The 13,997-nt window shown below is 33.3% G+C and overlaps 1 protein-coding gene across 1 annotated transcript in view; it reads left to right on the forward strand.

Moving 5' to 3' along the window:
- LRRIQ1 (leucine rich repeats and IQ motif containing 1) overlaps positions 1–13,997 on the forward strand; it is a 113,886-nt gene that overhangs the window by 51,068 nt on the left and 48,821 nt on the right. Inside the window, exons 20-23 of the mRNA XM_075491633.1 lie at positions 7,781–7,870; positions 8,596–8,717; positions 9,330–9,425; positions 9,781–9,866. Of these exons, the coding sequence (XP_075347748.1) occupies positions 7,781–7,870; positions 8,596–8,717; positions 9,330–9,425; positions 9,781–9,866 (394 nt within the window). The remainder of the gene's footprint in view (positions 1–7,780; positions 7,871–8,595; positions 8,718–9,329; positions 9,426–9,780; positions 9,867–13,997) is intronic.

Below are 13,997 nucleotides of genomic sequence, written 5' to 3' on the forward strand. Positions count from 1 at the left end.
CATAGAGGTAGAAGGACTTGGAAAAAGGCTTATAGGGACATACCAGCTAAAGTTTGTGTAGTATGGCAGAGTCAGAGAGGGGAAGACCTGAAGATTCTTGTCATTTTAATGGGGAAAGACTGCATCTGGGGTCTTAGAGCCATTTGAGGGGTGGCCTGAAGGTGCCAGGAGCCTGATGTTTATTGAGGTGGGTGGGTATATAGATCTCAAAAGATTTTTGAAGCATACGTTTCTGATGCTTACTTGAACCATGTCTAACCTCTGAAGCTGAGGTTACCATTTACCCATCTGTATTTTTTATTCCTGTATTCAAAAAAAGATGTAGGACCCAGAGCTTCCTTTGAACACTGTCAGGCTTAAGACAAAAATGCATTTCTAGAAAAGTTTGGGTTGTGTAGGTCATGAATGACTGACATGAACTACAATAAGATTCAGACTTTGGGGGAGTTAATTATGTATGTATATGTTCAATCTTTTTTGTGAATGCAAATTTTTAGGGTCCCTGAAGTTTTCGTTATTCATTTACTTTTGTGTATTCTGAAATAAATAATTTCCGTAGTTTTAGTCATATGTATTAAGAGAAATTACATAGGTACTTATATTAAAAATAAATAAGTATATATATATGTATTAGAATTTGAGAGAACAGTTAGTTTTCTGAGCTTATTAAACAGATGGAAAAATGACATTTGGAGAAGACATTCCCCAATAAAATTTTCTTGAATGTTTTTCTTAACAGATTTGTGATTTTTCCAGTAATTGTCAATATTTCCTTCTTATAAATGGACAGCTACACAACTATGCTTGTCCTCTAATTTTCCTACACGAATGTGCTCTAATAATTAACCAGCTTTTGTAAGTCTTTAAAATCTCTTGGGGTCAATTTATCGTTGTGATGTTTCTCTGGAATCCATATGATACGTGCTACTTTTTTTGGCTTGAAACATTGTTTGGTTTTAGCAATCGTAAGAATGCAGCCATGCCCAGCTTTCCTTCCTAATTCTCTTGTTTTATATAAAGACAGCGTTGAAAAAGAAGCATTGCCAAAGGTTAAAATAACCTTTATTAGGGTGCTAACCTATTTATCTTCACCACATAAAATATGTGAAAAAGCATGAAAGAGAAATGCAGAGAAAAAGGCTATTTTTCCTGCTGCTTGCAGTTCAGAGATCCGTTTTCTATAAAACATATATCCACTAAACTAATTAAAAAGAAGTCTGTATACAGTTTTTTATAAAATTGGTCAAATCAACACATTTACATATAGTTTTAAAATGGCAGAACTTAGACTGAATTTTTGTGGTATTGGAAATGGAATAATAATGCAACTAATAGATGAATCAGTTAAGGACGTTCATATTTGATACTGTCTTAGCTTTGGAATTTTTTTAGAAAGTCTGACTCTGAATTGACATTCAACTTCCTACATTGAACTAAGCCTTACGCATGAACTTGAGTTTCTCCGGAAAGCTAGCCCATAGAGTAATCTGATTCCTAAAAAGACTGGATGAAAGAAAAGGCTAAATACACAAAAATATTCAGATCTTTAATTTCAAAATAAGTTTTCAATCACAGTCTATCAACAATATATAAATGAGCATAGAAAAGTGATGTAGTCCTTCTGTATTAGCTGTAAGAGCTAAAAATTTGTGACTTCTTAAGAAGTTTGTCAAAACTTACGTATGCTTTTAGAGAAAAAACTTCCAGCAAAGAATAGTTAGGCCTTGGCAGAAATGAAGTTTAGTTTAAAAACAAATGAAAGATGTTGTCCTGGAGTAGCATGGTATTTGAATGAAGTACACCACAGAGTGAAATATGTTTGGCAGGAATCAAGAGAGAAAGTTACAGCTTTCTGCCAGATGAAAGACAGTACAGCGTGGCTGGCTGTGGTATGCTCTTTTCTGTTGTGAGTATCCACAGGGTTAACCTTCAGCATATGATCCTTCTCCCTGACCACTCTCCCTCCCAGTCTCTGAGCAATTATTTAACCTACAGGATGTTTAACACTAGGAAAAGTAGTTCTTCATGTGGCATGTACTGCCCAAAAAGAAATTTTGTCAGCTTATTTGAAATAGTCATAGAATGCTGTTGAACGTTCTGCCTTGGATTAAAGTACTGTCTTTCACTTGTCTTTTTGTTTTAACTTTTTGTTTTATTTTCTTGGAGTGAACTAGACTTTAACTGCACTATTCAAATATACTCACTAAAAACTAGGAAAGTAGAAATCAAGAACTATCACCACCCTGAAGAACTTTATTTAAACTAGTATTCTATAGAGGAAAACTAGTGGAAAGATTCTTTCCAATTTGTTTATTTATTTACTCTTATTACATATTATTATTATTATTAAAAATGAATTTGAATGTAGAGAGGGCAGATACTTTGTAAAATCTGGTTGAAAAAGGGCCATTCTGACTGAGAATGTCAACTAATGGCCTGCCTCACTGAGAGGAGCAGAAGTCCAGAAAAACAGGTTAAACAAAACCAGCCAGGTGAACTGGAGGGTGAATCTTTTTTTAAAAGGAAGGAATTCCACACACTATTTCTGTGAAATGGTAATGTGGAAATTTTTAATAAAAGATGCTTTTTTTTTTTCCCCCCTCCCATTCCTCCTATTCTGTTGTAATGCTCAGGGACCAGTCATGACTGAGTTCAGAGTGAGTTTTGGATATTAATTTTCTTCTGCTTGTTTATATTCTGTTGGGTAATTTTCCTATTTTTATCTTAAGATACCATATAAATAAAAGCACTACATAAATACCAATAAAACAATTTGTCTGGCCAAACCATTGCTGTCCTGCAGTGAGTGAGTCAATGAGGAAATGAAGAAAGGAAAGAGGTACAAAGAGTTAGTTCTCCCTAATTTTCAAAAATAGTTTCACAGTTTTGTCAGGTGATGATTCATCTTGTGATTCTGAGGTCCACATGTTTAGAAACGTGGGGCAGCTTCAGCTCCCATGGCAGCTGAGATGTTGGCCTTTCAGAGTTAAACTACACCACTTCAGCAGTTACATGCTCTGAGCTATGTAAATGATTTGCATTCTTTCTGGATCAACATAGAGATGACCTTGCAAACACACTGATTAGATGGTTGTATTTGACATAAGAAGTTGGATTACTGTTTTAAGTTGAGGAATCTTTTCCTAGATGTTAGCAGAAAGTCCTTAAACCACCAATTTCCAGGGTCTGAAAGAATATACCAAGGGAAGGATTGTCCTTGACATGTCCAGCTTCTTTCTTTCTTTCTTTCTTTCCATAAGCATCTTCTACTGAACTCTTCTAGAAGTAGAGTACTGATGTAGATAGATATTTGGTCTGACCCAGAACAGAGTTGTTGTATATCAAATGCTGGCCTTTCTTTTCAGCCTGTATTGTTAATGCCTTCTTGCATCCTTTGCTTCTAACCATAGTACAGTTTTGGGGATTGGTTTGGTTTTTGTTATACTCTTGTGATCCTCCTTGATCTAAGAGAGATGAAGGGCAATATGTGGTAGCATTATTCACAGTTTGGACAGTTACTTGTAGAAGTGCTTTAAAGCTGAGTGTAGGCTTGACACTGTGTCCTGTGAGCTATTTTTTGTTCCTGGTTTAAATAAGACTCAGAACAGCCCAAATTACATGTATAGTTGTTATAAAAGTTTATGTAGCTCCAGAATGTAATCCAGATAAAAAATGTATAAAAAATTACTAGAATTAGATTGTATAAATAACGTTTGCACTAAAACTCTGCTTTTCAGTATCTTTTTCATTCCCCATTGAAGTTAGTAGAACCATTCTCACTGACTGGTGGTTGTAGGATTGGATTCTGTTTCCAAGACCACAGAAGTTTAATGTTTGTTGGTAAATAGTCATTACATTTTGCAAAGGAAGGGATAGAGTAAATATTTGAAAAATGAAAGAATAACAAAATGAAAAAGGTTATATATAATATGCCATGAAATACTCCAGAGTTCATTGTTGAACTACAAAATCAAAGGGAAGAAAAAACCTCGTAGGATTAGACTCTCAAAGGGTTAAAAAAATGCATTGTGAATCAGGATAAAAAGTTCTTGATCCTAACGGATAAATGGAAATAGCTAATACTATGGAAGTTTTATTATTAAAATTGAGGGGAAAAAAGAAACCCAACCAAATTATTCACACCTTCTTCTTGTTGAAGCATGATATCAGGGATAATTGTATTGTGTTTAATAGCAAATTTGGTGGTCTGTATTCTTTCTAGTTTTGGAAGTATCTTGTTTGTGTCCTGAGCAGGAGCTAAATGAAGTCTAATAAAAAAAAAAAAAGAACATAAAGTCTAGCAAAAAAAAAAAAAAGGAAGAAACCCTTGAAAAATTTGCCAAGTATTAAAAATGTGTTTCAAATACTAAGTTAAAGTGAATTTATTTCTGTGAAGTTTTAGCAAAAAATTAGAAAGGTATGTTTTGTGTGCTTGTGAAAACTGAAACTTTTTAAAAGCAGTCAATACAGTCTTTGATTTGAAACAAACACTGGAAATAAAGTATGGAGGATACCGAAGCGTAAAAGATATCTTCAGATGAACTAATGTGTGTTAAATCAACTGTGTGTGATTTACACATGTGTAAAGCTATGTTACATACCTCAGTATTTGTGAAATCAATTCCTTAATTTGGGTTTAGAAATAAACATAAATATAGTATACCTGTAACTGTTTTTGTAGACCATAAAATCAAACATTATCATTTTATTTGTTTTGTACTTCATCTCAGATTGCTTTTTTTTTTCTCTTAGTGGACAATGTCAGTAGAAATTGATCTATTTTTTAGCCTTAGGTATTGGTAAATCTGTCATAAACTTTGCATTAGTTATAATTTAGGACTGTGTTTATGGGAAAGATATGGACAGAAGTTTCTTGAACTTACTGCTGTCAAAATCTCTAGGAATAAACATAGTGGAAGAGCATATATTTGAAAATCAATTATGTGTGTATTTTTTTTGGCCAAAGCAGATGACAGTGTGGTATATTTTTATAATATGCTACACATTCATAGGAGTGCCAAATGTGCTTAATGATAAATCAGTTATCTTTTTTTTTTGTCTTGCATATTTATACCTTTCAATCATGTTTTTATATTTTCATTGGTATTTCTTTTCAACATTTAGAACACTGAAAGACATTTTATAGGCTATGAAAGAAATAAAAACACTGTGGAGAATATTAAATTAATAAATGGCAAACACTGGGCTAAGAAAATATTTGTGAGAAAAGCTTCAACCTAAATATTAAAAGCAAAGAACTTTAATTGGGTACGGTACAACTACAAAGCAAAAAAATTCAATCAGTGTACTGCTTAAGTGATTCTTGTTCCAAAAAATTGATGACAGCTTTGGAGTGTTAGTTTTCATGTTTCATGATTGTATTGATTTCTGTTGCAAACAATTTCATCAGAGAGGTAAAAATTCAAATAGCTAGGATGCAAGCTTGCCCTGAAATCTGACAGTTGACCTTGGATCATATTCACTGTTAATGTAAGATATCTAAATACCCAGGTAATTAATGGACACATCATTGTATACACCAATTAAGTTGGTTGACATTTAAATTGTACAAGAAGTGGAAATCTACCTCTCTCCCAGCTGTATTGATTCTTTTGCAAATAGAGGAGGAAAAAAATACTTCAGAAATTTGCCATTTTCATATACCTTTATATACCAGCAAAGATGGACTCATCTTTTGCAGACACTGAGTTTACCTGTGACAGGATTGCATGCCCACACTCAGAAAATAAGTGAAAAACTCTCATCTGAAAAGCTAGAAATAGGATTTGCATAGTGCAATTGAAGAGTAAATTCAAGGAGGACAAGGAGGAATAATATCTAATTTCACTGACAGTTTTTGGTCAGATTTTCTCCCTTTTTTGTAGTTATTCATTTTGACCGTTCTGCCCATAGATCCCAGGCAATTGCAAAACTTGAATATGTCACAGCTTTGTCTCGGCTGAGATACGAACTTGTCAGTCTTCTGTGTCCAAATTGTACCAATTTCACATCTTTAAATGATTGCCTTTGGGATTTGATTTACTAGAACCTACTTCTGGAACAGATTTTAACTGTGACTTTTTTTTTTTTCATGAAAATTGTTTGAATCAACCAGTCAGTGGTTATCAGCATAAGAGTAATCACTGAGGAGGGAGAGGCTAGTGGGTTGTAGGTAAATGTAACAGTTAAAGAATGTGATACATTTTATTTGTTGCATGCCTCTACAGTTTATTTACATAGATTTCTTAACATATACAACCACCTGAGAGAGGAGGTGTGATAAAAAAGATAATGTTGTATATTTATCATGAATTGAAAGAGTAAGAAGGGGAAGAGTGATAAAGAGACATCCTCTGTTAATAATGAGGGCATAGAATTTATCTGGATTTATTAAATAAAAGAATGAAAACCAAAACATTCTGTAAGCAAAGAGTAGGGAATTCCAGAAACAAGGATCAAAGATGTAAGAATGCATCACTTTTAAGACATGAAAATAAAGTCAAAATTTATTGAAAATTTATTTTTAAAAGCTAGGTCAGAATGGAGAAAGAAGAGTACTGGTTCACAGTTTACCTTATAAATAAAAGGAGTGGTCTTAGAGTCACCAAATTATGCGACCAGTACCTGAAGTAACCTTTCAAACTAGCTGGAATATGATCCTTTTGTCTCTCAGAATTTCAAAGGGCTTGGAAGACATTCTTGTTCACCAGTCTAAGGCTGTGCAAAGTCCTGTTCACACAAACTACATAATAAGGTGTCCAAAGTTAGGATAATTTCTCAGGGTCAGAAATCAGTGCAATCTGAAATATTCTGTGAATGGGAGAAAGGTAGTCCAGCTTTATAAATTAGACATTTTCAAAAGAATGAACCCCAGGCTCTTTGCTGCTGAAGTAAGAACAGCCTGAAAGACTGAGCCCTGTTTAAGTGAAGCCGAATTCTTCAGAGGTATTTACTTACTGTGTGGGAGTGATTTACTTCTCTCACTTATCAGAATATATTGAAAGAACATGGGGTCAAAAAACTCAAGGATGTATAAGAAAAATAAGTCATATGCAGGTTGAGTTTGAAACAAAATCTAAATTTTGTTTTTATGAAAGAAAACTGAATTCTGCCTTGAAGTGCCAGAGACACCAGTTAGTGCCTAATTCTGTCACCCCTCTTCATTCCAAGCTATTACTTTAGTTTGCAAATTATTCCATTACATCAAAAGTAAAACTGATTAATTGAAGGAATAAATACATATAGCATTCATTTTTTTAACCCCAGATTTCAATGAAAACTATTCACCAATTCCGTTCAACTCAACAAAAGCAAGTTTGACAGAATCAGGCACCTACATCTGGATATAAAATACTCAATTAGGCAAAACCTGCAAACAAAGCTGTTCATGTTCTTTAGGCCTTTAAGTACCTTAGGTCTGTATTTTTTCGGAGTTTGGCAGTCTTTTTTGATAACTTGGGTATACTAACAATGTTGGGATAAAATTACGAGAATTTGAGAAGGAGGGGATGCATCTTATTTAAAAAAACAAAACAAATCAAAAACCCACAAAACCCCACAACCCACAAATACTGTTAATCTGATTTGTTTAAAATAAAACAGTACAACACAGCATCTCCAAAGGTGTTTTAAGTGCAATTGCTCTGCAGGTGGCAGTTCTGATATACGACTTGAAAACACTTGAAACAGTATGTAAGACAATTTAAAAGAGACTTTGCAAAAGTTATCAAAACTAAACTGATTTTATCAGTGCACTATTTGACTTTACTCATTCATGCAGGCTGCATTAGAGAAGGAATGGCTAACTCTAGATTCCACCCGTTTCCCTTCAAAAACACTCCTGCTCTCAAACCAGCTGCATTGGCCAAAGGTAACATGTCACAGAAACTTCTTACTCTTCAGTCTTTATTCATTCCTTAAGGATATGCTATTCTGGGGTGATTAATATGACAATCTATTGACTTGAAAAACACAATTACTTTTAGAAGTCTCAGACTTCCTCCTCATCCCCAGATGCAATTTTTCTTTTAGATTTTCTTTCATTTGCTTAGTTTTTTCTTTATTTTGGATTTATTTCAACACTCTACTTCACAGTAGCAGAAAAAAAGATGATGTGCTTCATCTGTACATTTGGCAATGGATTAAAAATTACAAGTTGACACACTACTTTAAAAATACTAAGATCTGCATTATATGACAACAGCTGAATGTTTTCAGAACAGCTAAAGGTCATTGAACTCTAATGTCTGCTAGTTACTTGATAAACTTTGAAGTTTTAGCTTTTTGTTTTGGTAGGGTTTTCTCTTCTTGTTACAAGCGTAATATTACTAATGTTTTATTTCTTACAATTAAAAGAAAAGAGTCTTATAAATGTATAATTCATTATATTTTGGGGGGGACGTTAAGTATAATTAAAGTCACGTTTTTGCCCTATTTAGTTAGTTGAAGGTAAGGTCTGGACTGGGCATATCACCATTAAGAATCCTTTCTGTTATAGTAATAGACTCTGCAAACCCTGATGCAAGTTCACCTGCACATTTTAAACTCAAACTTGCAGTAATCATCAACTGCATTTTTTTTCTTTTTCTTGCTTAGAAGTATTCTAGGCCTTTAAATTCCAGTGAACATTCAAATAGTTTGCCATTGTCACCACAAGTTTGGCAGTGTGTTAACAGACCACATTCATACTCAGCAGAAAATATCCACTTTCATAGCAGGTAAGTTAAATAATATATTTTTTCATTATATTTAGTTCATTTGGATTTGACAAAAATCAAAAGGAGGAGAACTTGAGGCTGTTTTCTAATGCTTTTGCTACTTTTGGTTAATATGATATTACTGGAGTTAAAATGTATTTACTTGTTAAAGCCAAATATATAAAATTCAGTTGTTATTTTTCATTGACTACCAGAATTAACGATATAATAATATATATGTGTATTTCTATTTATCTAGGTTTGACTATAAATCATAAAACTTATATTTTTTCACATATATCATAACGTAGATGTTGAAATAGAGATTTGTAAGACTAGATAAAGATTAAAAGGGATTTCTTACACAGCTGCATTCTTTTGGAGAGAAAGAACCGAAATATGCTTCAAGTAATTGAAATGTAAACATTTCAAATTGATGGCAGACTTTTATTACTCTCCAAGATAAAGCCTTCCCGGAGTATTAAAATAGATTTTTTTGTATTATTTCCAAGTTTCAAAAGTGCCTTTAAAAGGCACAAACAACTTGCAGAATAACAAAGGCTGCAAAATAGTCATCCAGGACCCTTCCTTATTTACCTACCTTTCAGTACTGCTCTTATACTTTGTTTTCAGGTCAGGGAATGGAACAATGTCACAGCTCTCTGACTGGAAGGAAAAAAAGAAATTTTCATTCGTGTCTGAAAAAGAAGAGAGAATTTCAGAAGAATGGTATGTTAAGCTATTTTGCTTACATAGTGACTTCCGGGAATAGGTACAGTATAGTTGGCTGTTGTTGCTTGCTTTTTTTAAGTTCCACCTTTCAAGAATCTCTGTTTTCTACTGAAGTGAAAATTATTGTAGTTACTTTTACCAAGTGTCTGGGAGACCAGCTTAATAAGTTGCAATAACGTAATATTAAGATAAGTATTGCAGCTATCTGTGTAATTCAGAAAGTTTCATACCATGCATAAGAAGTACTATACACTTGTATTCTTTTTGAAAAGTATTGTACATTATACAATAATATGCAGCTGGTGTAACATAATATATGTGAAATGCTTAGTAATTTATTCTCTTCCCCTAGGGGTTTTAAGGATATTTCTACTGCACAGCTAATGCTGAAGAGGGCCCATAAAATGAAGCCCAAAAAATATAGTAATAAAAATTTAGGTAAGTCAACAGTTAAAAAATTGTTATATTGATGTAATGTTTCTATTCTTAAATCTCAAAATAGTGTCTCTTTTTAAAAGTTTGCGTGCACAACGTTAAACATTAATTTGAATAAACATAGAATGTGAATCAGTAAAAATAGCTCAGTTTAAATCTCTGCAAAGAAATCAATTTGTTCCAGTGATAAAATATTCAGATTTTTAAAAACATTCTACTGGATTTTGAAGTTGAATATTTGACAGCTACGTTAAACAGAAATTTTGTTTCTTTTTGTTCATGTATCTCTTTTTCTAGATGTGGAATTTATATTTCTGCATTTTATGCTTCTTGTGTTTTTCTCCTGGGGGAATCTCAGGTTAAAATTATTGATTTATGCAAGAACTATTTATGAAAATGACAGTTTGATACATATTAAATTAAGTAATATTTTTGTATTAAAGGTTCACTGTAGAAATAGATAATGCTTATCCGGCTTCTCCATAATAGTCTGTGGTTCTTCTCAGATACTTCTTATATCAACGAACCTTTCTTAGAATCGTCAACTGTTAGTATGATATGCTAATACAAATGTTAATGGAATATGTTAATAAAAATATTAATAAAATACTGCTAGTATAAGAAACATTCAAATATGTAACAGCCTGGTTGACAATAGGACCTAACTCTAAATGGTCTTTGGAAAGTGTACCTTTATTTACATTTGATTTTTTTTAATAGTATCACAAGCTACAGTTAATTTTCCTCTTTTGTATAACTCTGCAAATCTCTTCTGTATTAAGTGTTGAAAATATTGAAAGACATTTTGCTCTTGGAAAGGAAAAAAATCAGCCTACAGATAAAGTTAAGAAAAGTGTTTCTCTGTACAATTTTTTCTACTTTAAATATCATGCCTAAGACTAAATATGACAAAAAAGGTCTCTAGTTTAAAAAAAAAAAAGCGGGTCGGGGGAGAAAGAGGCACGTAATCAACAAACCATGCTTTATTGTTATGGAAAGGAGAAAAAATGGTTGAGAGGTTAAAGTGATTGTATTTCAATCTTGATAGCTTCCCATGATGCCCTACCACGTTACCTAAAAAAAAAAAAAGAGTAGTAAATATCTGGTGTGCAGCTGAGTTTTTTACGTGTTCCATTTGGTGGCCTCTGTATAATTTTTTAATGAATAGAGCTTGTTAGGTTATATCGTCTTTTCTCCATAAGCTCTCTGGTTTATGTTAGTAGTAATTAATCCAGTCATAAATGTCTGATTGAGCATATCAAATTTGCTATCCTATTTTTGTTGTAGTTCTAATGGATTTTTTTTATATGTTTATATTCACTTTGTTCAGATTATTCAATATGGTATATGTGTGTGGAGCTTTTGAATGTACCATTTGGAATATTCTCAAAATATATTACTAGTTTTAAAAAAATGAACAAAACTTTTGCACAATGTTTTTATAGGTTCAAATTTTCTCTTCTTGACACTATTTCATATAAGAATTTTTTGACTTTCTATTACATCAAGCACAAAAATAACATGTATATATAATTTTCCTGTATAAAGTTCTCTGACAGTCATTAAAATCACATTCTTTTTTTCAGATAAGCAGAAAGCATAATTTCCAGAACCAAGAAATATGACTGAAAATATTGCAGTCAATCCCTTTTCAGTACAAAGATTATCAAGCCAACTATTCTTTCTCATACAGCACACTGACAAAGCCCGTCCTTCCTTGGTCAATAAGGAACAAATAGACATTATCAATTAAAACAAGCATTTTTATCTTAAACTGATGCTAAAACTCAGCTGTTGCACTAAAAAATGATCCTGATGGAATATTCCCCATGTGAGAAGAATCTCCATGTATGTAATTGTATTTTACATCAGCTACCTCCTCTGAAGTGGTGAGAGCAAGTCAGGGTCTTGTTGAGGGTCTGGTTGAACAGAGGGGCTTTACAGCATTTAAGAGCAGATATACCTTATCCTGAGGCTAGCCAGCTCCAGATCAGGAAACTGTAACCAGATCCCTTAGACTGCCAGTATCTTTCTTGGATTTCTGTGTGGTACAGCTCATGCTAGAATACTTAATAAATACTAGAATACTAGTATTGCTAGAATAATCAATACTAGTAATGCTAGAATACTCAATACTAGAATACAGAAATTCCAGTATAACTAGAGAGAGAGAGAGAGAGAGAGAGAGAGTTCACAGTCTTACGCCATTGCTGTGAGTTTAATCCTACTGAAGCAGGAATTCTGTAAGAGACTTTATTCCTTCCAATATTTAAAAGCAGATTGAAATTAATCTGAATAAGTAGATGTCAACATTGTCTTTTAATGTTTCCATAGAAATTTTTAGCATCCTATCACCTTCATCTCCTCTGAAATGAGCTTCATCCATCTTGTACTTACTGAAACTGCATGTGAAACCTTGTAGGATTTATTTTTAGTATTATTATTTCTGTTCTTTCTTTTGAATTTCCAGGTCCTCAGTGTTATAATTGCAACTGTTTCCTTTTTAGCTTTCTGATTTAAAATAGTTGAAGGTAAGCTAACTACAATAAAATAATTTTGTTAGTGATACAGATTCCTAACCACTAGAAAATAAGTAGCCAGCATCCACTTAAAAGTGTGAAATACAAGGTATAAAAAAGCAATTTTGCATGTTATATCCATTTACTATTACACATTTAAGAGCAAAATGTTAAGTTCTGACAAAAAGCAAAGCAACAACAAGATCTAAAGGTTCTAGATACAAATAAATTACATGATATTAACAAATACACTGATAGCTTTTATGCTAAGGTTTCAGGATAATCCCAAACATCTTTTATGTGCCATTGAGCTCTTCTGTGGTAACGATCTCATTAGTTGCAGCTAATGCTAAGATACTGATGGATTTTGTAGGAACGAATGGCCTGTCAGGGTATGCTGTCTGCTTCCATATGCTATAAAACTCCTTTGCCTTAGGCCTGAGATTCATAAATGCAAAGTGTTAAATCGGCCTCCATTCAGAGTGTTTTACAATTGCTTTTTAATATAGTCAAGAGGTCTGCTGGATTGGAACTTGGACAGTCATGAACAGCTTTGACTCTTAACATTCTCAAGTATGGGAATTTATTCCTTTTCATTTGCCATCTAAAACGTTTGTCTTCGCCTACTGCAACAGTGATGGGATTCATTTGGTTAATTATAGAAGTCCACATTTGAGCTAGTCATCTGCATTCCTTTATGGAAAGAAATAGCCACCTTAAATGCTATTCATTTCCTCCTAAAACATATTTCAAAACCAGGCTACTTGAATCTCACTGTAAAAGCACTTACAGTTCTCCATTGCCTATACACAAAACCTAGAGCAACTGGCTGAAGAGTTAAACTGTAGATATGTAGAAGTAACTGAGAAGTATCTTACCTCATATGTCTGGCCACGTACCTTCTCAGTAGTGAAAAAAATATGGAAAATACTAGCAAGTGCACTGAATCCTGTGGTTTGTATTACAAGGAAGAGCTTAAAGTATCATAACCTTATAATAGGGAGTGATTCAGGCAATGCTTATATTGCAGTAGACCAGTCCCACCAACTAATGGCCTTAAGGCCTGTTATGCCCTAATCCACTACAGTTATGTATGCTTGTTTATGTAGTTAAATAAAGTTGTGGCCTGTATTTTAACGATACCAAATGTAGGCTGTGTCTGCTTCAACTATTTTTACTCTACAGTAAGATAATACAAAAAGTGTGGGCAAGAAACCAGAAATTTTGCAGCCAAGTAAAACTGGCATAATGTCAGAAATATTCCTGTTTATCATGGGTGCATAAAATTCTATAGAAATTCTAATTAAAAATCTAAATACAGCAGACATTAATGCACCTCACTGTGCTTAAAAATTAAGCATCTATGACTCATAACAATCCTAGCTTCCTAAGGATGTCTTGGCACAGCAGTACAGAATTTCTTGCTTAACTTTGAATTTCCTTGATTCTGTCGATTTTATATTAGCCTCTGAAAGTTAACTTCTTTTTCTTTGAAGAGGGCTGGAAGCCTTGTCTTGCTTTCAGCTGGTCTCTCCTACACTGCTGTATTACTTCTTATTTAACCATTTCCTCTCCAAAGGAAAGCTCTCTTGTCAGTGACTGACAGCATGAGATG

Source organism: Mycteria americana, chromosome 1, assembly GCF_035582795.1.
Source record: "Mycteria americana isolate JAX WOST 10 ecotype Jacksonville Zoo and Gardens chromosome 1, USCA_MyAme_1.0, whole genome shotgun sequence".
Lineage (NCBI taxonomy): Eukaryota > Metazoa > Chordata > Aves > Ciconiiformes > Ciconiidae > Mycteria > Mycteria americana.